This window comes from Temnothorax americanus, unplaced genomic scaffold, assembly GCF_048541705.1.
Source record: "Temnothorax americanus isolate GAGA-0224 unplaced genomic scaffold, ASM4854170v1 Scaffold82, whole genome shotgun sequence".
NCBI classification, from domain to species: Eukaryota; Metazoa; Arthropoda; class Insecta; order Hymenoptera; family Formicidae; genus Temnothorax; species Temnothorax americanus.
This window is the reverse complement of record NW_027509805.1, coordinates 58229-84213: the sequence shown is the minus strand read 5'-3', so window position 1 is coordinate 84213 and position 25985 is coordinate 58229. Positions and strand designations below refer to the sequence as shown.

General features: G+C 37.6%; 4 protein-coding genes and 1 long non-coding RNA gene across 8 annotated transcripts; 3 read left to right on the top strand and 2 right to left on the bottom strand.

Moving 5' to 3' along the window:
* The first annotated feature begins 6841 nt into the window (after positions 1–6841).
* LOC143907504 (uncharacterized) lies at positions 6842–8189 on the top strand. The gene is made up of 3 exons (XR_013259865.1): positions 6842–7114; positions 7207–7304; positions 7504–8189. It is a non-coding gene; the product is annotated as an uncharacterized LOC143907504 (long non-coding RNA).
* Positions 8190–8928: 739 nt separating this feature from the next.
* On the top strand, positions 8929–14692 carry Hs6st (heparan sulfate 6-O-sulfotransferase). The gene is made up of 4 exons (XM_077424328.1): positions 8929–10004; positions 11086–11489; positions 11933–12112; positions 13166–14692. The coding sequence occupies exons 1-4, from the start codon at positions 9488–9490 to the stop codon at positions 13481–13483; spliced, it is 1419 nt and encodes a 472-aa protein (XP_077280454.1). The 5' UTR covers positions 8929–9487; the 3' UTR covers positions 13484–14692.
* Positions 14693–16361: 1669 nt separating this feature from the next.
* Positions 16362–18860, bottom strand: LOC143907502 (SPRY domain-containing protein 7). 2 transcript variants are annotated; one of them, XM_077424330.1, is made up of 4 exons: positions 18541–18860; positions 17442–17725; positions 17260–17365; positions 16362–17173 (listed from the first exon to the last, which is right to left on the bottom strand). In XM_077424330.1, the coding sequence occupies exons 1-4, from the start codon at positions 18551–18553 to the stop codon at positions 17076–17078; spliced, it is 501 nt and encodes a 166-aa protein (XP_077280456.1). In that variant the 5' UTR covers positions 18554–18860; the 3' UTR covers positions 16362–17075. The 2 variants fall into 2 exon arrangements, with proteins under 2 accessions (XP_077280456.1, XP_077280455.1); XM_077424329.1 differs by having other exon boundaries at positions 18179–18850.
* Positions 18861–19189: 329 nt separating this feature from the next.
* Rpl35a (ribosomal protein L35A) lies at positions 19190–20738 on the bottom strand. 2 transcript variants are annotated; one of them, XM_077424331.1, is made up of 4 exons: positions 20603–20738; positions 19863–20099; positions 19471–19629; positions 19190–19268 (listed from the first exon to the last, which is right to left on the bottom strand). In XM_077424331.1, exons 2-4 carry the CDS (start codon positions 20094–20096, stop codon positions 19245–19247), a joined length of 417 nt encoding a protein of 138 aa, XP_077280457.1. In that variant the 5' UTR covers positions 20097–20099; positions 20603–20738; the 3' UTR covers positions 19190–19244. The 2 variants fall into 2 exon arrangements, with proteins under 2 accessions (XP_077280457.1, XP_077280459.1); XM_077424333.1 differs by having other exon boundaries at positions 20551–20657.
* A 140-nt stretch (positions 20739–20878) lies between these two features.
* Positions 20879–25932, top strand: Ipo9 (Importin 9). Of its 2 annotated transcripts, XM_077424327.1 has the most exons (12): positions 20879–21881; positions 22007–22240; positions 22323–22692; positions 22765–23012; positions 23088–23349; positions 23435–23748; positions 23840–24059; positions 24167–24438; positions 24534–24942; positions 25220–25368; positions 25484–25562; positions 25663–25932. In XM_077424327.1, exons 1-12 carry the CDS (start codon positions 21546–21548, stop codon positions 25866–25868), a joined length of 3099 nt encoding a protein of 1032 aa, XP_077280453.1. In that variant the 5' UTR covers positions 20879–21545; the 3' UTR covers positions 25869–25932. The 2 variants fall into 2 exon arrangements, 1 of the variants encoding a protein (XP_077280453.1); XR_013259864.1 differs by lacking the exon at positions 25663–25932 and having other exon boundaries at positions 25195–25368.
* Positions 25933–25985: the final 53 nt, after the last annotated feature.

The window sequence follows — 25985 nt, the reverse complement described above, 5'->3', positions numbered from 1 at the left end:
ATTATAGAAAGGTTCACCTAAAGACGCTGCAAAGACTGTTTTATTACTATAGCATCTTATGATATATAAACTCAAGACGATTTTAAATACATAAGATAGCGTCAGGAAAATTGTTCTTACAGTTTGCAATACAAGTTAAATCATTTCCGTATACTTCCTCATTAATAATAATGTTTTTCAATTCCTTGTTCGCCGTATTTAATCTTTCTTTACTACTTATTAATCAATGTAGAAATTGTTCTTTTATCATCGATCTATTATGTATTACATATTTTTATTAATTTATGAGTTTTCGTATTATATTTACAAATTTTTTTATTTTGTTTGCATTCTTGTCACGGACCTTGACTAATGCTACATTCGAATGTGGCGCGATGTTCCGGACCAAAATTTGATTGGCTGTCTTCCGTCTTGATTCTTCGGCCGCCATTATGCGCAATGTTACACCAGACTATACTCGACTGTGATTGGCCGATTCGCTTGCTGCTCAAGCTTGTATGAGAGCGCGATAGTTCTTTTCCGATGTATTTTGGAACGCGATCGATGTCAAGCGTAAACATTTCTTCTGGCAGAGAGAAGGATGAGGGTGCCATTACATGGAGCGCGGAAACGCGGAAACGCGGAAGCGCGGAAGACAAAATTTACTAGATTTCCGTCGATCCGTTCCGTCTGTTTTGATTGCCTTATATTACATGGAGCATATTTTGAGCGGAAAAGCGGAACGGAGAATTATAAAATATTAATTTTTAACGGTATTATTGATTAAAATGCTTGTATTCAATAGATAAGCTGAAAAGATAAGCATATTAATAAAAATTGCAATAAATTAAGTGAACACAATTTTAAGAAATGAATACAAATGTCTATTTGTCACTATACTGTTCCGCTTTTCCGCGCAAATTGTGCTCCATGTAATATAAGGAGAAACAAACTCGCGGAACGAACGCGTCAAAATCCGTTGTCAACGCGGATACAGTATACTCCATCAAATTTCGGAGCTGTTTAATCACATTGAAAAAAAAAGCTTTTACACATACTCTTCGATTACTTTATTATTTAATAAAAGTGGCAGTATAATATTATAGATCCAAACATCATGTTGATGGTTATTGGGTGCGTTCAGCCGATACTCCGCTAGCCTAGCAATCGTGAGCAGTCGCTCGTTTTCGCTCGTTTCCTCTCCTTTGACCCAATGGATTAAAAGGAGAGGAAACGAGCGAAAACGAGCGACTGCTCACGATTGCTAGGCTAGCAGAGTATCGGCTGAACGCACCCATTATGAAGTATAGGCTGCGTTAAGTACTGGCAGTGAATATCGAAACACAGCCATACATACATACACGATAATAGCGGATTCCGCTTTTCCGTTCAAACGTGCGGGTCTCAACTCGCGGAAACGCGGAATCTAGTTACTATTCTGTTCCGCGTTTCCGCGTTTCCGCGCTCCATGTAATGGCACCCTGAGAGGCGCAATGACGGCGATTTTCTTGGGACGCTTTTGCAGACCGTACAGTAGCGCCACACATCTACTTTCAGAAATTGGAACTACGAGTCACATCCACTTTTCGATGCTGTCGATGAGAATTTGGTTCATGTCCGTGCTATGTATACATCCATTTTTCGATATTGTCGGTCTTTGGTGGTTTGTGTCGACACGATATTGTCGCCATTGTCAGTCTTTGGTGGTTTATGACAACACGAACCACCAAAGACCGACAATATCGAAAAGTGGATGTATACATAGCACGGACATGAACCAAATTCTCATCGACAGCGACGACAGCATCGAAAAGTGGATGTGACTCGTAGTTCCAATTTCTGAAAGTGGACGTGTGGCGCTACTGTACGGCCTGCAAAAGCGTCCCAAGAAAATCGCCGTCTTTGCGCCTCTCATCCTTCTCTCTGCTTCTGGTCAGTGCTGCGATTTCGAGCCCCGGCACGCACGCGAATTTCCCCCTCCACTAACGCACACAAATGACGCTCGGTCTATCGGTGTGTCGGCAGCGCTCGGCCGTTCCGAGCGAGAGGGAGAATATCGCTCCCTCCTTGTCGCTCTCACACAGCTCGCGCGATCGACGAATGTTTTTACGCTGGAAATGCTTTCTCGGTATCTCGGCGTGAATCTGAGTTGCCGGTGCACGATAACTAAAGAGCGATCTTTGGAATAATGTAGAGATGATGTGTAGAGATGATGTAGAGATGAATAATGTAAAAATGATTAAATAAACATGAAAAAAATTGTAGTAAAAATGTATATAAAAGTATATTTCCGTTATCAAATATATTTATAGAAATATTAATACTATATTTTTATATATTATTTATTTATATGTCCAATAACGTGATATATATGTATATATATACATATACGTGTTTCAGAGGATATTGAACTAAATAAGAAAGTTATATACATATGTATTGTATAATTTATAACTTCTTTATTTGTTTCAATATCCTCAATTGTATACCATTCAAATAAATTCTAGTAAGGAATAATTTCCTCATATGAAAATTGTACTACAGTTAAACGCATTGTAATAGAAGGAGCCCACTATTGAGAAATTTAAAGAAGCATTTTAAAGCTCACAGTTTAATAAGTAGAATAGGTACTTTAACTAGAGCCGGGATTTAGTTGCACATTGGGTGGCAGTGTGGTCTTGTGGTAAAGCGCCAGACTCGTAATCCCGAGGACCCGGGTTCGAGTCCACCTGATCACAGGAATTTTTATATTCCAAACTGCCACCCCCCGCACGAGTGGGGCTCGTGCGGCGAAACTGGGCTATCTTTCGGAGGAGACATGGAGAAATTAAATGTACTTCTTTGTATTTAAAAGAAGAAAAAACTTCATGTAAAGCTCTTTCTCCATAGTTGTCATTTATCATTTCGATGTGGTCTCGACGCGCTTACGCGGCATTCTGACTCTAAGAGACATATCTCTCAGTGTCAGAAAAGGGGCTTCACTGATTTCGATACGCCTGAAGAATCGTCTCTGCCTTTTGAAGATCGTAAAAAAATTGCGGTAATTAGGATAACAGCATTTGCTGCCGAACACAATATGTCATTTCAAACGGCAGAGACGATGGTGAAGCTCTTTCAAGATATCGGAAAAGATCCCGAAATCTTGCAAAGTGTGACCGTCAATCGGAAAAAGGCACCGGAAATAATAAATAAAGTTTTATGTGCTCGCGAAAAAGAGCGAGTACTTGATGTATTGCAAAATACTAAGTTTTCTATTTTTATTGATGAAACATCCGATATAAATAATGATAAATGGATGACGTTTCTTGTTCGGTACGTCGACCCTCACACTTTGGATGTTCGAACGGAATTATTTGAATTAATTCATTTGGACGCGAGTGATTGTAGTGCCGATAAATTATTTACAACTTTTAGAGACGTAATGTGGAAAAACCAAATTCCGTTCCACAACATTCTCGCTCTTTCCTCTGATAACGCCTCCGTTATGACAGGAAAGTACGAATCATTTAAAACAAAACTGGAAAATTATTGCAAAAATTTGATAATGATGCCATGCCCTTGCCATGCATCTGCATTAAGGAGGCTCTTACCCGGCTGCTCTAATCAATGTAGCAACCAAAAAATTATCATTAATAATTGGTTATAAAATTATCGGAAAATTAAATAAAAAAATAAATAATAATTTTTACATTAGTTACTATTAGTGTAAATATTAAAATTTATACAATAAGTTACTGACTACGTTAGTGCTAAAGAGCAGAATAATAACATGCGCGTGTTACAACGTCGTCGTCGTCGTCTGCAACTCTGCAGCTAAGTGAAGTGTAGCCGTGTAGCGTTTGTAGCGATTGATGCGATGAAGAGATGGAGCCAAAAGAAAGATATAACGTGAGAATGCTGAGAGGGAAAATGAAAGGAAAATTCTCGAAAATAAAGGTTGTCAATGCGCGAGAGAATAATTATGCCGCTACCATACAGCGCAGAGAAAAGACACGTGCAAGTGAGGTTAGAAACTTCGCGCGATTTTGACATTCGGAAGATCATTCGCCTAACCTGTCGTACGTGATATTAAAACTACAATATCTTTTATAACTCATCGTCAACACCAAGTTTTCTTCTTATCATTAGAAAGATTATTATTTTAACTACAATTCCTTAGTTTTTTGTTTACCTGGCTCGCAAACTTGCCAAGAAAATACATCACTTTCGGTAAAAATTTTAGTGTTTACCATATGCCCTGTGTTAAAAATGCGAATTTCAATACTGATATTTTCAAAATTTTTATCGTCAACCTATGCTAAAGTTTTGAGCATCGGTTCGTTGTGGTTCACTTTACAACGTAATTTAATTTGATAAAGATTTGTCGTTTTATGACCGAGGTAAGAGCCTCCTTAATAGCAAATGCAGCTTGTACAGCAATTCCTGAAGCATGCGAGGAATTCCTGCGAAAAGTGGCATCGTTCATCTCCAGCAGTCCCAAGCGCGCGTGTATTTTTCGACAATTTCAACAATCATTTAATAGCAATAATAAAGGGAGAAAAATTTTAAAATTGTGTGAAACGCGATGGCTCTCACGTCATTCGTGCGTGGTTAGAGTGAATGAAAATTGGGACGTGCTGCAGAAATTTTTGGTAGAAGACCAGTTAACCGAAAAATCAAAATCTGGAGCTGTTTTACTATCCATGATGCAAAATCCAGAAATCAAAGCATATCTTTTGTTTCTTGAGTATATTCTTGATGCTTTTAACAAATTCAATGCTTCTTTTCAAGCTGAAGAAACAAAAGTTTATTTACTACAGTCAGCCGCGGAAAATTTTTTGAAAACCATCCTTCGTAATGTAGTAAAAGCTCCTTATTAAAGTTTGTAGGGATGGGTGTAATTGATCCTTTACTCGCGTGCAATCGTATATCTCCTGATCAAGTTATGGTCGGACAGGATTGCCAAGACCTTCTTGATCAATTGAATGAAGAAGGTCAAAGTGAAATTGTCAAATCAGTATACGCCAGTTGTTTGTCATTCTATAACATCGCTGCTAAAGAAATTCGTCGGAGACTTTTTGTCAAAGAGGATTTTCTGAGTAAATTGAAAATTTTTGATCCGAAATTTGCTCTGCAGCAAGAAGACGAGGAGAACAGACCAAACAACTCCGTTGTTGAGGATGTTCTTCTTGTTGCCAAACGATTGGGCGGATTTGATGAGGAGATGTTGCGAAAAGAATGGAAATCTTTAGTTCTGGATTTTACATCAGAGCAGAAGGAACATATAATCAGTTTGGATTTTGATAATGCCTGGAAAACAATAATGGCAACTAAAGACGCGGATGACAAATTTAAATTTCCTATGGTTACAAAATTAGTAAATGCACTTCGATCTCTTCCAAATTCTAATGCTGATGCCGAAAGAGTGTTTTCCATGCTGACAGACGTAAAAACGAAGAAACGTAATTGCCTTTCTCCGAGTCACGTTCAAGGTATATGCGTATTTAAATCATGTCTGAGGGCGAGAGGAGAAACAGCTCGAACCATGACAGTTGATGCTCGACATTTAGCTCTCATGTCCTCCGAGAATTTTCGTCGAACAAACGAAACAAATAATGCATGTTATTTGCGTTTGTTTGCTGGTGATAAAGTTCCCTCTACGTCCTCGGATTTATAATTGAGTCTCTCATAAGCTATACTTATTGTGGAAGACGTACTTACGAATATTTTAAAGTGCCGCAGGAGCATGTTAGATTGATAAAAAAACGTTTGCTTTCCAGTTTAGCTTTAGAGAGGCTCAGACACAGCTTGGCCGGGTTGCTTGATGGCTGTAAATTTGCTTTTTGTAATGCATGTATATATGTTTTTGCTTTTTGTACTCTTTTGCTTTTTATTTTTCTTGCTAGTTCTCACGAAATTTGTTTACACGTTATGGACCGGCAAGATATTTCACGTCGGTCTCTAATTCGCTGCTTAAATTATTCGTATTTTCGTATGTGTTCGGTGAGTGCTAATACTAATAAAACCTTGAACTTCATGCAATCGTAATGCGATAATTATTCACAAACAAATGTAGAGAAACGTATTCAATAATTTCTCAGGTTTTGGCCAGACGACGCTGTTTTGCGTCATCCATTCTCAGTTCAGTCCTCTAATGCAATCTCACGCGATGCAATGTTCACGTCTCGACACAGAATGTATCCTAGATCCGAAAGTTTCTCCGGAGTGTTATGCGCGGTTTTTCAGTCCTACTGTTAAGTCCAAAAATCAATATTTTTCTTTGATGCAAAGTTACATTGGTTTTTAACTCAAAGCCACGCCTTCACAATGTACCACGCTTGTCACCACTCGTTTGGATTTCATATTCGTTGTATTTAGTTTTAATTGGAATAAATGGCTTAATTTTTGCAAAAGAGCTAAATTGTTATTGTATAATTTGTAACTGAAAAGTTATAAATTTTACAATACATATGTAAAGAACTGTGTAACAAATGCGCCGCTGTTATTGTCAAATATACATTTTTTGATCATATACTTATCCAAACCTTTTACAGAAGTAAAAGGTTTTGGTATATTGATCACCCTAAACCGGAGCTAACTCACCCAATAAATACCATTTATTGTGGATTGAGGATAAACTCCGGTGACTTTTCTGTACATTTGACAATAACAGTGGCGGATTTTAAAATAATTCACAGTTCTATCTTTTAATATAATTCATCGGCACGATAAATTATATTAAAAGCGTTTCTTAAATATATTATTAATGATATACACTTGAGTATATTATTCAATTATATATCCTACGAACTGTTAAGATTAGAATGTTCGAGACTGACGGCGATACAGAATCGTGCAAATAGAAGTGAGACGAAGTCTACTTCTCAAGAAAGGCCTTGGCTAAACTTATTGTAAGTACATATTACAATATTAATTATTATTAACATACAAGAAAAAATGTGTTAACAGATAATAATACATATTTGAACACAAATCTTTGTTACAGGTCATTAACAATAAGTGGGAGGAATCAGCGTTAACTCACATTTCTGTATTGAAGATGTAAACGGCGGAACGAACCAAGTTTCGTTTCTGTCTTAGCGGTGAAAGAAAGTGGGGCGATTACTCTCAAAGTAAAGCCTTGGCTTCAGCAAATGTAAGTTATTACGTGTAAAGTTATTACATTTATGTTTGAGAGTATATTTATTTATTTAGTGTTAAAAATTGATATATTGTATATTTTTTTAGTTGACGACGCCATAAATGCGATAAATGAAAGTCAGGAGGCACAAACTCACACTGTAAATGTGATTGAAAAATGTGTGAACAACGCAGAGGTGTTTAATGTGAGTTTTATATCATTAATAATGTCGATACACAAACACGTGTAGACTCTTAAAGCCATTGTTCTAATTAAAACTGAATACAATTAATATTAAATTTAAACGAGTGGTGACAATCGTGGTACATTGCGAAGCGTGGCTTTGAGTTAAAAACCAATGTAACTTTGCATCAAAGAAAAATATTGATTTTTGGACTTAACAGTTGGACTGAAAACCGCGCATAATACTCCGGAGAAACTTTCGGATCTAGGATACATTCTGTGTCGAGACGTGAACATTGCATCGCGTGAGATTGCATTAGAGGACTGAACTGAGAATGGATGACGCAAAACGCAGCGTCGTCTGGCCAAAACCTGAGAGATTCTCGAATACGTATTCTCCACGGTTTGTGAAGAGTTTTCGCGTTCCGATTGTATAGATAGTTCAGGGTTCTATTATTATTTCGCATCCCTTACCTACGAGTTACTTTGCCAGCGAAAAAGAGATCGACGCGTGAAATCTCGTTTTCCATTGCGTGAAATACACTTTTATAAAGGACAATTTTTAAATGCATGCCTTATTGCAACTGTAAATACAGTAGTTTTTATTGTGTTTGTATGTTTCTTAAGTATTTTAAAATGTATTATACTTTTTATTTACGTATTGTGCTTTACGTTTTGTTTATCGCTTGCATGCAGTAGCTTTAAAAAATATGTATCTTTATTTCTTTATTTTTTTTTATTCCCTCAATCCTTTGGAAATGTAGAAAATTGTGAAATAGTTATATTTCGTAAGTAACTTATTTGACAATTTTTTTACATTTCCTCCTGATGGAAGGAACCACCACCTTCTCGCGGTTTCCATCGAGCAGTAATGTGGACTGGAATGATATTTTTGTTACAACATGTCAATAACAGATGTGGTATATATTTCAGACATTTGTTATTTACTTTTATGCACGTATAATAATAATAATGTCTTAATTAAAACAAGTGTTTTAATAATTGTTATGTAGTGACATTGACGAGTAAGAAAGTTTAATATTTTCTAGATTTATATATTTCTGTCCACGTTTCTGGCAAAGAGTGGATTTCCCGTTTGTTAAAGTACCTATTCTACTTATTAAACTGTGAGCTTTAAAATGCTTCTTTAAATTTCTCAATAGTGGGCTCCTTCTATTACAATGCGTTTAACTGTAGTACAATTTTCATATGAGGAAATTATTCCTTACTAGAATTTATTTGAATGGTATACAATTGAGGATATTGAAACAAATAAAGAAGTTATAAATTATACAATACATATGTATATAACTTTCTTATTTAGTTCAATATCCTCTGAAACACGTATATGTATATATATACATATATATCACGTTATTGGACATATAAATAAATAATATATAAAAATATAGAGTATTAATATTTCTATAAATATATTTGATAACGGAAATATACTTTTATATACATTTTTACTACAATTTTTTTCATGTTTATTTAATCATTTTTACATTATTCATCTCTACATCATCTCTACACATCATCTCTACATTATTCCAAAGATCGCTCTTTAGTTATCGTGCACCGGCAACTCAGATTCACGCCGAGATACCGAGAAAGCATTTCCAGCGTAAAAACATTCGTCGATCGCGCGAGCTGTGTGAGAGCGACAAGGAGGGAGCGATATTCTCCCTCTCGCTCGGAACGGCCGAGCGCTGCCGACACACCGATAGACCGAGCGTCATTTGTGTGCGTTAGTGGAGGGGGAAATTCGCGTGCGTGCCGGGGCCCGGGGCTCGAAATCGCAGCACTGCTTCTGGTTGTTCAATCCCCTCTACATGCCGTCCAGATAGTGGCTGTATGCTGTATGCTGTATCCTTTCAGGCGGATTAAATTTGTCAATCCGCCATCCGGCCAATCCTCCGTCGGACGCGACGGTTTGGAGCGAATTTTTGTTTGTTTCTGGTTTCTGTCATGGCTGACGCGCTCGATGCGAGCGTATTTACAGCTGAATCGTGTCAGTGTCAGTGTGCATGGTGTGCAGTGGTCAGCGGTGGTACGCGGTAGTGCGTCGTCGTCACATAGGTATGTGTCGTCGTTCCACGTCGAGGGCTGGTGGCTGGTGAGCAGGAGCGGTAAAGCTGCGTGCTGCGTGTGCCTAGCGGTGCCTAGCGGCGCGAGACATGGGTGGCGAATGTGGCGATAATAATGGGCAGACGAGCGGGTGCCGATGCGGAGATAGACGCTTCTACTAGCGAGCTCGAGGTGCTCGTCGCGTCGGAGGGGCAGGAGGACGAGGAGGAAGGAGAGGAGAATATATGCGACGGGAGGTTCGCGACGACGAGGATGGAGTCGCGGCACCCGCGCAGGAACCGTCTGCGCAGCGTCGTCGGGGTATGCCTGTTCCTCGCGCTGACCGGGATCGTTTACCTAGGCTACTTCTGTCCGGATCACGTGTGCGCCCTGACGAACCGCGAGATCAAGGAGTCTATCAGGCTGTCCGAGAGCTTGTCCGTCGCCGCCGGGCCACCCGCCGTCGGCTCCGCCGCGCTCTCCTCCGTGTCCGTCGAGCTCGACAGGAACGGCCTGCTCTCGGTGCATCCCGCCTTCAAGCTGCAGAGCATTCAGGGTAGTCTCGGCTACGACGATGTCTTTGCCAACGACACTTTTCAGTTTGATATCAACGCTCGCGACGTCATGGTCTTCCTCCACATACAAAAGACAGGCAAGTACGCGAAGAGAGTGTTTCTCGTCTCTTGTGTTTGTTGTCTGCAGGCATGAGAAACAGAAGATCTTCCTCTTTCCAATTGTTATTATTAGGCCTCTTTATTTTAGCTCGACTTCTCGTACAGTTCATATTTCCTCTTTTTCTTTTCACGTCGAAGAAAAAAAAAAGAGAAAAGATGAACCCTGTACGTATGAAGTTCAGCTGTAACGAACAGGCCTATTATTTCTTGGAGTTTTGGAAAATTTAGTAACATCAATTATATATATAACTGTCTCGCATTGAAATTGTAACACGTGCAAAATTTTAATTTTTATTAGAAGAGAAAAAATATTTCTCGTTTAGTAAAAAGATTTTTCTATTTTATAACTCACTTTTTATTTCACACTTGATTTGCTTGTGAATTATAATAAGATCCGTTAGAAATTATTTAGGAATTATTTCTTATTTAGATTACAATAAGATTTATATTTTCAATCGTATTAGCCTTTTTTGCAAAATGTTCGTAACGTGCGGTATATTTTTCGGAAACGTATTGCTATTGCTTAAACATTATGTAATATTTTGGCATATAAAAATTGATATAAAGTAAATATAAAATCTGCAAGAATAGAAACGTTCAATTATCTCTTCTTGTACAATTTCTTTATATGTATATACTTGAGTAGAAATAAAGCGATAAAGCAACGTCGCTTTCCCTTGGCCATTGTATATTTGAATTATTCATCAGGCATGTGCGAACCCCCAGACCCTATCTTAGAAAGAAAGAAAGAATAATTCAAGCACTCAGAGGTATTCGGTATGCTTGCACGCTCATATCCTCTGCACCTTTGTTCTCTTTGTATTCAAAAAATTTCCTTTATTAAAATGCATCTTATTGCAGTATATGTTTGCTATAGGTTTTATTTTTACAAAGCCACTCGAACATTACACGACGTTACTATATTTTTAATTCCAATCTGAATGTATATTAACGTACATAAACGTATCTTCTATTAATTTATATATATTAGAATTCATTTTAATAAAATAAAAAATATCTGTTGCAATATATCTAACGTAATCCTTATTTTGTTCAAAGGCGGCACGCTATTTGGTAAACATCTGGTGCGAGATCTAGAGTTGCAGAGACCGTGTTCGTGTCAACGACGACGCAAGCGTTGCTTCTGTTTCCGTCCAAATCGTAACGAAAATTGGTTATTCTCGCGATATTCCACCGGCTGGAAGTGTGGACTACACGCGGACTGGACCGAATTGACGAATTGTGTAGACACGGAGCTCAATAAAATCGAAGGGGAAGGCATTAAACGCCGTTACTTTTACGTAACTATCATAAGAGATCCCGTTGCGAGGTATCTCTCCGAGTTCAGGCATGTGCAGAGAGGTGCTACATGGAGAGGTGCTCGTCACTGGTGTGGAGGTACTCAAGCAAATATACCCCAGTGTTACGATGGCCCGAATTGGAAAGGCGTTAGCTTGGAAGAGGTAATAATTTCTCTCGATTTATATTCATTTTGACCTGATATATTGACTTTTCTTATTAATGTGAATTATAACAGCTTATCTATATAATACTACGTTTACGCGAGCGTTAATTCTGTAGTAACTTACGGTAATTCGCTCGTTTACGCGAAGAAATTACCGTAAGTTACTACAGAAGTAACGCCTAAACGTAGTATAAGTCATTTTATATCTACAACTGCATTAAGATAAAAATTGCGTCTAATCGTAAAAGCACTCGTTTTTATTTCACACGGCTACTTCCTGTTAGATAACTTTGCCCCGTGCCCTCTTCTATAATAAACGCATTATGACTCGTTATCAACATGAGCAAAGAAAACAGATTAATTTGAATAGATAAAAGATGAAGAATAGAACTATCGATACAGTTTAGGAAACTAATAAATGAGATTGCTATATCTGTGCAGTTTATGGAATGTCCTTACAATTTGGCGAGAAACCGTCAAACTAGAATGCTGGCAGATCTATCGATAGTCGGCTGTTATAACTCCACTCTCAGCAAAACTGATCGAGACCGTTTAGTGTTGGCCAGTGCTAAACACAACTTACAATTCATGCCTTTCTTCATGCTGACTGAATACCAAAAGGTATGCGACAAATTTAAATAATACACGCAATTAATTTTTATTATTATCGTCATTATTACCGTTACTAGAAATTTATCGCGCCTATTATAATTTTTTGCTACATTCGTACAGTGTTCGTCGTGCAAAAACATCTTTTTATCGATTGCGCAAAATTATTACAGCGTAAAATATGAGATATAGCTGCTCCTACGCAGAATAATATAGAAAGCAGTTTAGCAACTACGAATTTAGCAGACTGCTAAATATTAATCCCTTTACAAATATTGTGAGCTATATAAAGTTGTTATTCTTATACGTCACGTTCGCAGCTTGACTGCTTAAGAATAGACGTTTTAACGTAAATATTTATGAGAGTTCCCCTTCCAATAACATCTGGGAGCAATAAGCTTATTCCATAAACTATGAGCCATTGCTGTCCTTAAAATCTTGCTTTTTATCACGACTGTTCTATGTTAAATACATTCAACAAATGTTTGCTTCTTTATAATTAATTCTATATTATATTTTATATAATATCATATTATGCTTATAAAAAGTAACATCTTTAAATAAAGTGACGCTGTATGCTTCAGGAGCATCTTTTTTTATTTGGATAGTGTATTTTTTTCACATGCGTCATGTAAGTTTTTTTTTGTAGTACACGTATCTATCATAGATATCTTTTTTGATTTTATGACTTGTTATTATCGGCAAGTTGAAGTTGATAGCCTTGATCTCTTGTTCATAGACTTAATAACGAGAAACATTCACTTGCATAATAATATAGTAATTTATGTCAGAATATTCAAGTCACTATTATTAATATGATACTGTTACAGGTTTTTAGATCAATACTTGTATTAAAAGAATTTATATAATGTATAATATAAAATAAATTTTATTTATTATATTTAAAATTATTATATATTTAATAAAATATTTATAAATATAATAAAATAAACTAGTGATGGGGGGGTTATAAGATTATGAAAATATCACAAAATTGATAATTAATTATATCTCTCATATTTTATTTCATATGTATATCGATGATAAACTTGATTCACGTGTCAGGTGGGGCAGTACACTTTCGAGGAAACGTTTAAAATGCGATTTGCGGTTGCGTTTGAGCAGCATAATGCTACACTTAGTGGAGCTACCATGGCAACCCTCAGCGCAGAACAATTGGATGCTGTACGTAAACTCAACAGCCTGGACCTAGAACTCTACGAATTCGCAAAGAATCTCGCTTTTCAAAGATTTAAACGGCTTAGAGATCGCGATCCACATTTTGTACAACGATTCCAACACCTTGGTGAATTGCCATCAAGGCAAAGTGCCACAGAATTTAATTGGGATTCTGTTATTGAAGATACTACGGATAACGAATAATGTGTGAGTACATTATTAAGCAATCCTCTCGACGCTTTGCATTCGATACCAAGCATTACTGTGGGTCTGAGCGTCTTAGGGAAGTGCCCTTGAAACAGAATACACTTTATGTATAAATCACCATTTATCTGCGTAAAATTTACCAAAAGCACAGAAATGTACTTGGATAAGACCAAAGAGAAGTTCAAGAACCTTAATGTGATGAACCTGACAGTATCCTGACAACGGTTAAATGCATAAAAATTATGCAATAATTGATTTCCTCTATTCTAAGATCATTGGGACCGAGCATTCTCTCTGTTCAGTGATTTCCTCTCAATATCCACTTTTATTTTAATGACGGATACACTGAATGAGACTCGTTGCGTACTCGTGTCTTTCGTTCGCTTTCTAATTCGGTCGTTTAGTCACATGAAAAATGTGGATATTAAGACAGCAGTACGAGAGAAGAATTCTAGTTCGCGGGACAATAGGACAATTTGACACTTGAGAGAGAGAGAGAGAAATAGAAGAAAATCTCGAATAAAGAAAGTCAATCTTAATAGTCGCAAAAATTGTCTATCATGAAATACTCGTAAATTTTATAAAGGTTCTTCCGTATATAAGTAACATATCTTTGCTTATAATTATACAGATAGTCGTGAAGTTGCTAATTATTTACATTTATGACTTATCTGCAAATTATTGCCATATGCGCCAAATGTTTTTTCCTACATTAATTTGTACATACATCTTTATATATATGCCGGTTTATTAATTTATATATTTTTTTGTACGAGCTCTATACACAGATATTTGTTTTTATTCCATTTCAATTTATATAAACAGTGTTGTAACACGCTGTTACAATATAATATTGATACAATTAAACTCATATGTATTACATAAATACACAATTTAACTCTCACTATATTATATACGAGGGGTAAATTTTTTACGGTCAAAAAAATAAGAAAAACAATATAATTTAGCGAAAATGAGAATGTCATTAATTTTTGTCGTTATATATTTTTATTTATAAATTGTATCTTTTATCATTACTTATAACATCTTGTTTCTGAAGTCCTAAAAATATTTTTAATGCAAAATTTCTATTCCATCTCTTTAATAGAAACTCGGATTCATTTTTTGTATATAAATTAATCTAAATCGAAGAAAATAAGTAAAATTTGCTCTTAAACGTGACATATGATATTATTAGGCTCAAATTTGTAAAAAAAAAATATTACAGGAAGATCACAGCTTGGAACATAATGTTAAATAATTGGGATATTAATAATTTTTTTTTATATTTGTTATATTGAATTTGCCATGTATTGATCCAGATACAAACATATACAACAAACACTGCTAATTATTGCACAAATATTCTATCTACATTACTAAAGCAATCATGTTTTGGTTAAAAGATAAAGAGGACGTGCGAGATCGCAATTTATGATTTATACATTATCATTTCTAAAAATAATCAAGTAACGGGGGCAATAACAATTTTCCAATGTTTGATATATTTTAGGCATATACGATTTTTTATATCATTGGCACGTTTTTGCAACTAAAGATACATAGCTATCGAATTATACTTTTGTAAATATATCTGAAAGTATATATTTTTTAATCAAATTATTTGCAACATAATTGAAACAAGTTCACATTAGCTTTATGGAAAAGTTTTGTATTGTTCAAGTGATGAAATATGCTAACTATGGTAAGCCATATGTTAATCGATGTATACGTATATGTTTCCGATGGAAATATCTGAAAAAATGGAAAAAAGAATATATCCATTTTCGATCGTTGCTTTGCACATTGCTCGAAAGTGATCGTTAACGGCCCTATATTCAGTTAATTTGTATAATGTAGAATGCTACACCGTTCATTAATTATAACGTTACTTCGCTCTAAAAAGTGTTCAACAATTCAGATGATTACATCATATATTATATATATCGGAGAAGTTCTTACATATATATTTCATAAAATTATTTAAATCGTTTTGTCGCAGGCCTACGTAGTTTAATTAAACGACAGTATAATGCATTAGATGATCATTATTTATATATTAAAATTAGTCATGCTACTTTTTTTTTAACACGATTAAGTACTGAAACTCTATATGCAATGAAAGTGCAATAAGGCGACTGCGATGGGTTACCATTATAAATATTTCATATCATCCAGTCATAAAATAAATATAATACAGCTGTTAGAGTTATGTAGCTAATAATTAGTTAATAATAGATCACAAAGGCTCTCTTGAGGAGATGTAACGATGGTCTTTCGAATGAATACAATACATATGTATCTAGTAAGTTATCTAGGAAACTGAGTGCCATAAAAATCCTATTTAAAAGAAATTAACCGTTAAAAATAAATAGTTACGTTACATTCAATATAAAAATAGAGACTTCAATGTTATGGCAAATATAATATATTATAATTTAAAAATTACATTGTTTCAATCGAATGACCTCTATATATAGCATGAGTACATAATGTTAAGCGTGTGACATTATTGATATTAATAATTGTTTAGAACTAATATTAAGGACCAAAGATTTGATATGTTTCAGCAAGTATTGAGAAAGCTTGCAGCACAAACAATTGTAAGAAACTTTTTATATGTATACATCGTTAGATAAAAAAAAAAAGCTCATTATATCAACGATAAGCGCCAATAGTTATTTTAACGTTTGTCCATTTAGTTATCATTTTCATATCATAATTGAGGGCGTTTATCTGACTGTGATCGATTCTTAATATCAGATAAAGGAAACGATCTATTGGAAATACCTATTTGATTATATAGCGTGCGGCTCATTTTAGAATGCAGAATTTTGTAAGTTGGACGTATATGCATGATCTCAGTACACATGTATTTGAAAAAATCTATTTATTTGTGTACACAACAATTGAATCGTTCAAACGTTTGTACGACTTATGATGTGTAAAAAGAGACGCAAGTTTTCGATATGTTAGGAAGGTTGAAACATTAGCTTTAATGTTTAATACAATACTTGTAACGAGAGAAAGGAACTATGAAAAGAGATAGCTAACGAGATGCCATGACACTAGCCTAATGAAGCGAACAATAGGCCTAAAGCCGTCGGTACCTTATTTAAGCCAGTGTATATACCATACCATTAGTCACTTAAGATTCAATAAATCATTATGCATACATATACAAACATATACATATATATATATATTATATATTACACAAATTGTACACACATATTTATGATTACATCTATTATTATACAATTATACAAACAAAAGTATGTATAGTTATTGTAAGATAGACATCGGATTGGAATAGAACTAAATCTAACTCATTCGAACGATTAACGTTGTAAACCTTTTAATTTTAATAAATCTAAAGAATTCTCTTTCAGTTAGTTATGTAAAATCTACTTATTTTTTACGAATCTTCGTTCTGTAGAGAATAGATCGAAAAATAGATTCTCACGTCATTAGGTGTCGTTTTATATTCCACGCTTTTCGATTAAATATATTATCATAACTGTAACTGTTGTGACAAACGTTTATGACACGATACAATGAGCATTTTACTTTTGTTCGTATCACTTTGCTAGAGCAACGATTGTTCCAGCATTATTTTCTCGAAACCCGCTGGCGGAGTATGGACAAAGTTTTCCGGAATCAAGTCCAGGATGGCTCCGTCATCCACTGAAAGTTAAAACAATACAGATTATACGTAAAAGTCGATTGTCACGCATGACACGTTACTTATTATTCACTAGAACAATAAACACCGTATAACACTGGATAAATCAGTCCCTTTACACCTAAAAAAATTCGAGCATTCATAGATTCTCCGTTCAAATAAAAATTCAACTCTATATGATCGTAGGATACTCCCTGAAAAGATTTTAGATTATTCAAACAAGATCGCAATAGAAATGTTAAAAACAAAAAAACAGCATATTATACATACAACGACATCCCCTTCCTGTATAGGATTTTGAAAGATTAACTTGTGACGTTCTTGTTCGTTGTGCCTTACGATACCATCGGAATTGAATGCCCAGCTTTCCGAGTCCATTCCTCCCACCGCGACATTGAGATCCGTGTCTCTCTTGGCTAGTCCAATGCCCCATATACCGCTCTGCTGTATCTTCACTTCAAAATAACTTTTACTTTGAACGAGAGGGGCGTTTGCCAAGGCACCACCGCTTCCGCATATTCTTAGACCATTTTTCACTATCACCACCTCACTTCCTGTATAAAACAGTGCCGGAATCGCAAATTACATTTTTCTGTCAAAACATCTTTATACAAATTGAACAAATTGTGCAAAAAATATTTCAGATTCACAAGTAGATTTAGAGACAAGTGTCTAAAAGACATGCAGACGTCATATAGACAACTTCTGGAGCGTTCGTTGTCATAGAATGTTACTGCTGTATAACGTATCAACTTCTATCTTTAACACAATATCTAACGTGTATTCAGAATTAACCGATTGTCGAACATCGGAATATAAATATAGTAGCTTCGTAGAAACAGCAAAACCTTGCAGAAATTATTTGAAAGACTTTACAGAGATTATTTCGAAAAGGACAAATCTCGAAGAGAAAGCGACGCAAATAAGGCGACCTACGACACGTTTTTCCCGTGTGAGTACGTCACATATATTGCTTATCGCGCACGGTGACACCGGGTGACAGTTACCCATGCGAGTCGTGTCTAAAGCGATGGGGTGTCGTTCCCGTTTCGGTGTTTGAGTTGCGGCAAAGCCAAGGCCGTCGAAGCAGTTTCTCAGACAGCAGAACATTGTTCGCGATCGTCGGGGTTTCACGTTTGCTGACGTTTTAAGAGATAAATACAGATTCTCGTTTAGAAACGTAGCGAATACAACATCGCGAGCCGTGCGAGAACTGGAGAAACTTTTCTTCCTTCCCTCCTCCTATTTCCTTTTTGGGACGATTTACAATTTTTCCGTTATACGCCGAGATGCACGAAATCCATCCGTAAACAGTCAAGTACCACGCGCGACTGACGCAAATCCGAGACTCTGTTCTGTTCAAACCTACGCATAGGCCGCATGAAAATGGCTTCCTCTCCGAGAGATCATATAATCAGCGTGAATGATCTCGGCGGGCTTTTGTCGCGTGATTTTTCATTGTTCTGCAACCCTTTTTTGCTTTTTTTGCAGCGAAAATGGTTTTTTCAAGACGTTCCGAAGCTCCTCGGCTTGATGCAATTCGCGTTTTGAGGTTAGATCAGATTTGATCAGGTTAGGTTAGGTTTCGCAACGCGAATGGCGATAAACTCAATTAAGATAATGCGCACGCACACATATATTTAACGAGCGATTATAAAAAACAAAAAATTAACAAATTTCACTAAACTATTCAATTTTACCTCATACCCTATTTCACCAACGTCGTTTAATTTGAACCTTAGTTCAATTCACTCTTTGTCTCTTTCTAACAGTCACCCTTAGAAACAGACAAAGAGTAAATTGAACTAAGGTTCAAGTTAAACGACATTGGTGAAATCGGGCATTATTCGTTAAAAAAGTTTGAACCAACGTAGCCTGGTTCTCACAAGAAAAATATTTAGCGAAGTTTGTTCAGTCATAATTTAGCAGTTGGATCCACGTTTCACAGATCCAACACCCGTGCTAAGATAAATGGGATAATTTTTCAATTAACGATATATTTTATATCCATAAAACAGTTAGATTTTAGTACCAAAATGGTATATTTATTTGTTTATATTATACAAGAGAAGTTTATATCCGACTGGGATACAGCATCTGTAACGTAAAACAATCTGAATGAAACTCCGCGTATTCACATATGTATAATGATAAAAATTTTTCATTATAATGTATATGTATGTCTACGGAACAGAACGCATAGAAAATCGTACACAGTCAAGCTTGACAGGTAGTTCGTAGTTGAGCGTAAATTCAATGGAACAAATATCTACGTAAAATCGCAACGTAAATTCCTTACAATTCTGATGCGATGGCCCATAGCCTTGGCCGGTAGATTCCTCTTAAACTTAGCGCGCACCGACCCACTCGCACCGTGGGGACGAGTGACTTTGCCCCAGATGGCCCTAACCTTTGTTTTCTTCGTAGTCTTTCCAGGTACCGGCGTCTTGTTCTTAGCCTAGAATAATTTCATACGCGAGTTACTTATCGGTTATGAATGATCTCGGCAAATAACTGTATATTTGAATCGACGATAAGCTGACAGTCCTATTGTAAATTTTACAAAGGTATCGGAATAAAACAAAAAAGAAGTTTTGGCGACACAACTCCATACATCTTTCACACGTTTGTCGGCTAATTAAACTCGATTCGTTTTTCCTTCTTAGGCAATATGTGCCAAACGAGCCTTACTTTATATACATAGACGCATCGCTTTCCTACGTAGAAATCCGAGTCCTTCTTTGTGCCAGCTCCTTCGATTTTAAGCAGAGCGGTATGCTCGTGTTGATTGCGCAATCCACGTTTGTAACCGGTGAAAATTGCCTTCGCGTACAGACGCCCGTGTCTCTTGAAGGGCCTCTTTCTCAGCGGCGTTTCCTCCGGGGCGCCTTCCTTCGTCTTGGGCGCTTTCGCTTTGCTCGTCATTTTCTAATAACACAACGGCGCAATGAAAGCATCAACGACGCATGAAGCATTCGGAAAGGAGGACGAAATAGGAAGAGAATGAGAAAAATAACTATTCGCGGTTCACGCGTACGACGTCGAGTCACTCAACGAAGCACTTTGAGGTTACGTACGGCAGAAATAGCGAGACAACCGTCAATAGTTGGAACGTCGAAACTTTGCTACGCGTGTACGATTAGGTATTCGTCTTTTAACGCAACGAACAAAGAGCGTGTATATACGATTTACCGTATCGCGCACATGTTTCGTTGTCGCGTAGCGAACGCTTAACGCCACACGAGAGACGAGGCGGATTGCGAGAATCCGCTGAAATCGTTGATAATTAAGTAAAATATAACGAAGCGAATAGTCGTAAAGTAGCTTTACACAACATTATACAAATTGCTCTTGTTATTTTATGCGAAGATTCAATTACATTTATTAAGTTTTTATTATTAAATATGGGACGTCGTCACCACGGAACGTACCAGTCATCCACCATGAACTAAGAGAAACGGAACAGAAGACGTCAGTGATCTCACGCTCACGTCCCTGCGTCCCTGCCTCGATCCCCGTGCAAGACGGAATCACGGATACCCGGCTACGGCTATTGGTTAGCCTCATGCGACTAACCAATCAGAATGATTCCGACACCCTCAGCGTTTCCGGGATAGGATAGCCGACAGCCGATAGCGCATCTCTTGCGGAACGCATGAACGATGATATAACCATGTCGAACCGGCTTTCAGATTGAAGATTGAACGCGTTCATCGTTCATCCATGCACGATCGGTTAGCGAGTGCGGGGGTTATAAGCATACACGCGTGCGTACATACATACGTACGCTCGTTCGCTCGTACCTCGTACATACGTCGCGACGTTACTCGTACATTACGCGTTTGCGAGGATCGGCGTCGCACGTCGCACTCGTATCGTATCGATCTCCGAGATGACGGCGGCCGACCGCGTGTAATACGAAACTCTACATAATTAAGACGACGACGGTTCGGGAGTCGAGACGAGAGCCCGTGATTAGCAGCCGTTCGCACTTCGCATATTTCCAAACGTCGCGAATGTGGCGATGTAGCGACGAGTGGTATCGCGAAATAATAATCCATTTTACCCTCGTCGTCATCTAATCGTCGCTTACTCATTTCATTCTGTTCTGTTGTTCTGTTTCCACTCGTTTGTGCGGATGATGTAATATCCATATCCCACACGCGGACACATGGAGATGTCGGATGTTGTGTCGGCATGTGAAAAATAGGCGCAGAAGCGAGACGATCGATGACGGAATAGCGATCGCTCTGTAATTTTAAAGGAAACGCTTTACGGGGATACGTAAACTGCCGGCAATTGAATTATCTGACTTCCAAGGATCGCTATTCGTCTCGCAGATGCTGGCCGGTAAGCCAGCTCTTATTTTATAGAATGACCGCTAGTGACGTGCAAGGCTCCTTGAAGGAAGCTCTGTATGAGACGTTAACTGGGATTTTGTCGCCGCATTACGAAACCCGTAAGGCCGCGGAGCAGAGAATTCAAGCTCTAGAAGTCACGGAGGAGTTTGGTATACACCTGACGGAATTTGTCGTCGATCCCAACGGTCATTTGCCGATCAGGCAGTTAGCTTCCGTTTTGTTGAAGCAGTATGTCGAAACGCACTGGTGTTCGTTGGCTGAGAAGTTTCGTCCGCCGGAGCTGAACAATGCCGTTAAAGAGAGGATCAAGGAGTTACTTCCCTTGGGACTCCGAGAACCTATCGGCAAGGTAATTTCGTTGACGAATTAATTCATTAATTTAACGGTAGGGACGCGTCATCGCGTAATCTAATCCGTATCGTTGCGCACCGACGCAAAATATATTTTACGTATGAAAGATGTTGTCCACCTCAGGTACGAACCGCGGTGGCCTATGCAATATCCGGTATAGCACATTGGGATTGGCCTGAGAATTGGCCTGGACTGTTCGATGTTCTCGTCAGCTGTTTAAGGGAAGAGAGCGAGTGCGCGGTTCACGGAGCGATGAGGGTGCTAACAGAATTTAGCCGGGATCTGACGGATGCTCAGTTGCCTAATGTAGGACCTGTTATTCTCCAAGAGATGTACAGGATATTCCAAAGTGAAAACGTAATTGAGGATCGAGATGACTCCTACGTATTTCCGTGCGATGCATTTTCTTGCCACGTTTCTAGTTTTGTGTTTCTTGCAGCGGTATTCGATTAGGACGCGCGGTCGTGCGACCGAGATTTTCATAACGATTACAACTTTGGTCGCTCATACGGGAGCGTACGAGAAGGGATTTATAGAGCAGTATCTGCAGCCAATCATTCCTATGTTCTGTGAGAAGTTTGTCGAGTGCCTCAGAGTGCCTAATGGCCAAACTAGTGACTGTGGATTAAAAACAGATATTATTAAAGCTGTAAACTGTCTTGTTACGAAATTGCCCAAATATATATCGGATCTTTTGCCTCAAATGCTGCCACCCATATGGGAAACTTTGTGTCAAAGTGCAAAGGCTTATCAAGAGATGACGGTCAACGCCGATGAAGATATCGACGATAAAGAAATTGATTCTGATGGTACGTTTGTTTGTGCGTAATAAGTACGAAATATTATTTTTTCCTATACAAATATATACATATATTTTCTAGGCGAAATAATTAATTCCAACAGTCTGATTATTGCGATCTTCGAGTTTGTCCAAACTATCGTCGATCGTAAAAGGTTTATGAATCTGCTGGATAATATGCTACCGGAAATCATATATTATTTAATAGTATTTATGCAAATAACGGTCGATCAGATTCAGCAATGGACAACGAATCCGAATCAATTTGTCGAGGAAGACGAGTGCACCTTCGATTACAACGTCCGAATCTCGGCGCAAGAATTTTTAATGGTGAAATAATAAAAGGAATAATTGAAACGCGTCGCAATAAACATTTTCATGAAAATAATATTTTGTCATCCATAGGTTCTTACCAGTAATTTTGAGGACAAAGCGGTGCATGCTCTTTGCGATGTAATTACGCGACATATCGAAGCAACAAAGGCGCTTCAAGTTAACGGCGATGGTAGCAACGGCAATGAAAGTTGGTGGAAATTACGGGAATCCTCTCTTTTGGCATTGAGTCTTTCTAAGAACATCGTTATTGAAAAACAGCAGGCTGGAGTATTGCAGTTCGATATTATTAGGTTTCTAGATACGGTTGTTTTGGGGATGTTAAATGATTCGGGTAATTAATCGGATACACATATGGGTAACGATATCGTTTCTATTTTATAGATATGTTTAACAAATTGTTTCGTATATTATTTCAGAATCGCCTCCGTTACTTCTCGGCCGTTGTGTATGTGTCGGTGGACGATACGCTAAGATAATGCCACCAGAAGTGAGTTCCCGATTTCTAGAAGCGACAGTTAACGGTTTACAGGAGAATCAACCACCTTGTATACGCATCAGTGCCGTTAAGGCGATCTATTGGTTCAGCGAGGCATCCACTGGAAAGGATTCTATCGTCAACGTAATACGTTGTCACGTGCCCAACATTTTTCAAGGATTGTTCGATCTAGTTGGTCAACCTAGCACAGACGTTTTGACCTTGGTCATGGAGACGTTTCAAACGCTAATCTGGGTAATATTGACGCTCTCCTATCGCACATATTTTTATTACGACGTATTTTTTTCTGTTATTTAAGTTATTTGGATCTTATTTGTGTTTATAGCAACATAAAGAATTTACAGCGTCAGTGGAAAACAAGATATGTCCTTTGACAATTGCAGTGTTTGTAAAGTTTCATAATGATCCAACGATCTTAGATATATGCCAGGATATATTTAAGGATTTGACGCAGAATCCAAGCTGCATCGAGCCGCTGCAAACTCGTATAATACCGACTCTAACGAGCATGATGGCGATAACTCCTATGAATAAATCAAAGGATGGTACGCTATTCTTTTTTTCTTTTTCTTTTTTCTTTTTCTTTTCTATGTTAAATTTAATCATCTTAGTCGGACCGTTGTCAGTAGTAACCCCTTGTCCTTTTCATCAGAGGGATCTCGAGCTGTGGCGTTAGATGTGTTGAAAGTTCTGGTGCAGTATTCGCCGACACCTTTAAGTAACGCTTTGGTGGAGACTGCTTTTCCGACTGCCTGTCACTGTATTCTTAATTCGGAAGACCACGCGACACTGCAGAACGGCGGGGAACTCATACGCACGTATTTATCGGTTGCAGCGCAACAGGTCATCGCACATCGAGATAACGAAGGACAAACCGGGTTACAATACGTACTGCGGATAATCGCTCAACTCCTAAATCCACAGGTGATATTACTGAAACCGCCGATTCGTTTAATTTAACGGAAAATTAAGTATTTCGGTTGGAAACTGATTATATGTGTATGCGTGGGTAATTTCAGTCGAGCGAATTCACTGCCACTTTTGTCGGACGTTTGGTCACGACGCTGATCAGAAACGTAGGGGACAGTCTGGGTGAAAATCTCGACCTATTGCTGAAAGCGGTACTGAGCAAGATGCAGAGCGCGGAGACGTTAATCGTGATGCAAAGCCTGCTAATGATTTACGCGCATCTTATAAATACGCAATTTGACGCCGTGCTGAACTTTCTGTCGACCGTGCCTGGGCCCACGGGACAGAGCGCACTTGCGTTTGTATTGTCTGAGTGGGTCAGCAGGCAGCACCTATTTCTCGGTAGATACGATCGCAAAGTTGGGACGATTGCATTGTGTAAGATTCTAGAATACGGAGTCACTCACGGGGATAGTAGATTGGATGAGATCACGGTTAAGGGAGATATGATCATCTCAGGTTTGTCACGTTCTTAGACCGTTTTGATTACATAAAAAAGTTACGGTAATGAAACACGACGAAGAGTAAACTTTTTCGCTCGCGAATATAAAGTTATAAATAATTAATTTTATTACTATTCTAATGTTATGTATGAATAAATTATACTCAAAAAATATTACATACATTGATACTCTCACTGTGATGATTCGTTGCGCATAAGATTATTGCTACATTGCTCTACGAAAAACATTTGTGTGTTTCTCAAAATAGCAAGTTATAATTCGGGAATATATAGGAATTGGAGATGGTGTGAGGACCAGAAGCAAAGCTGAATCGCAGCCTTACGAATGGACTACGGTGCCTGTACTTGTAAAGATTTTTAAAGTAATGATCAACGAATTGTCGAACGATATCGAAGTCGTTAGCGCTAGCCAAGATACGGAAGTAAGTATCGGCCGCGCTTTCGCATTTTTACCTAAACTTTCATAATTTTTTACTTCATTTTATTAAAATAACGTTTCAATTTTATTTGATCGAAAAACTCTGTCGTCACATTTAGGTTTCTGACGACGAGGACGAAGAAGAAGAAGATGATGATGACTTGATAGATCCCGGAAATGAAAGTGCAAATATTTTACGTAAGTTTCATATAAACGACCTATATATATGTATATATATGTATATGAGTCGTGTAACGTTGCTAATAACAGAGTGCTATTGAATGTGATTCTGTTATAGAATTTGGAGGTGCAGATGAAGATAATGATGACGAAGAGGACCCAGAGATATTGCGGGACTCCATCTGTCATTTGAACCTTGGCCAGTATCTGCGCGATTTCTTGTTAAACTTCTCCACTCATCATTGCTTCCGCATGTATATCCAACACCTGAATGTGCCAGAACTAAAAGTCTTGAATAACATAAATATCAATGCTCACATGTAATAGGAAAATTCAGATAATTGAAACAATTTTTGAATTTCATAATAAACGAACAGTCTTTTTTATACTCGATCGTTTTTACCTTTCATATTCCTCGATAGAATTTCATCTCGCTAATTG

What these genes read in the sequence shown, in the direction of transcription:
- Ipo9 (XM_077424327.1), top strand. Translation starts at nt 21,546, where the DNA reads ATGACCGCTAGTGACGTGCAAGGCTCCTTGAAGGAAGCTCTGTATGAG. An exon ending in GGGGATGTTAAATGATTCGG is followed by an intron (nt 23,350 to 23,434) that starts GTAATTAATCGG and finishes ATATTATTTCAG; the next exon opens with AATCGCCTCCGTTACTTCTC. An exon ending in TGAAAGTGCAAATATTTTAC is followed by an intron (nt 25,563 to 25,662) that starts GTAAGTTTCATA and finishes ATTCTGTTATAG; the next exon opens with AATTTGGAGGTGCAGATGAA.
- Rpl35a (XM_077424331.1), bottom strand. Translation starts at nt 20,096, where the DNA reads ATGACGAGCAAAGCGAAAGCGCCCAAGACGAAGGAAGGCGCCCCGGAG. An exon ending in GATGCGTCTATGTATATAAA is followed by an intron (nt 19,630 to 19,862) that starts GTAAGGCTCGTT and finishes AAATTATTCTAG; the next exon opens with GCTAAGAACAAGACGCCGGT. An exon ending in TGGGCCATCGCATCAGAATT is followed by an intron (nt 19,269 to 19,470) that starts GTAAGGAATTTA and finishes TTTACGTTACAG; the next exon opens with ATGCTGTATCCCAGTCGGAT.
- Hs6st (XM_077424328.1), top strand. Translation starts at nt 9,488, where the DNA reads ATGGGCAGACGAGCGGGTGCCGATGCGGAGATAGACGCTTCTACTAGC. An exon ending in AAGGCGTTAGCTTGGAAGAG is followed by an intron (nt 11,490 to 11,932) that starts GTAATAATTTCT and finishes ATATCTGTGCAG; the next exon opens with TTTATGGAATGTCCTTACAA. An exon ending in TGCTGACTGAATACCAAAAG is followed by an intron (nt 12,113 to 13,165) that starts GTATGCGACAAA and finishes TTCACGTGTCAG; the next exon opens with GTGGGGCAGTACACTTTCGA.
- LOC143907502 (XM_077424329.1), bottom strand. Translation starts at nt 18,281, where the DNA reads ATGTTCTGCTGTCTGAGAAACTGCTTCGACGGCCTTGGCTTTGCCGCA. An exon ending in TACAGGAAGGGGATGTCGTT is followed by an intron (nt 17,366 to 17,441) that starts GTATGTATAATA and finishes AAATCTTTTCAG; the next exon opens with GGAGTATCCTACGATCATAT. An exon ending in GATTTATCCAGTGTTATACG is followed by an intron (nt 17,174 to 17,259) that starts GTGTTTATTGTT and finishes TTTAACTTTCAG; the next exon opens with TGGATGACGGAGCCATCCTG.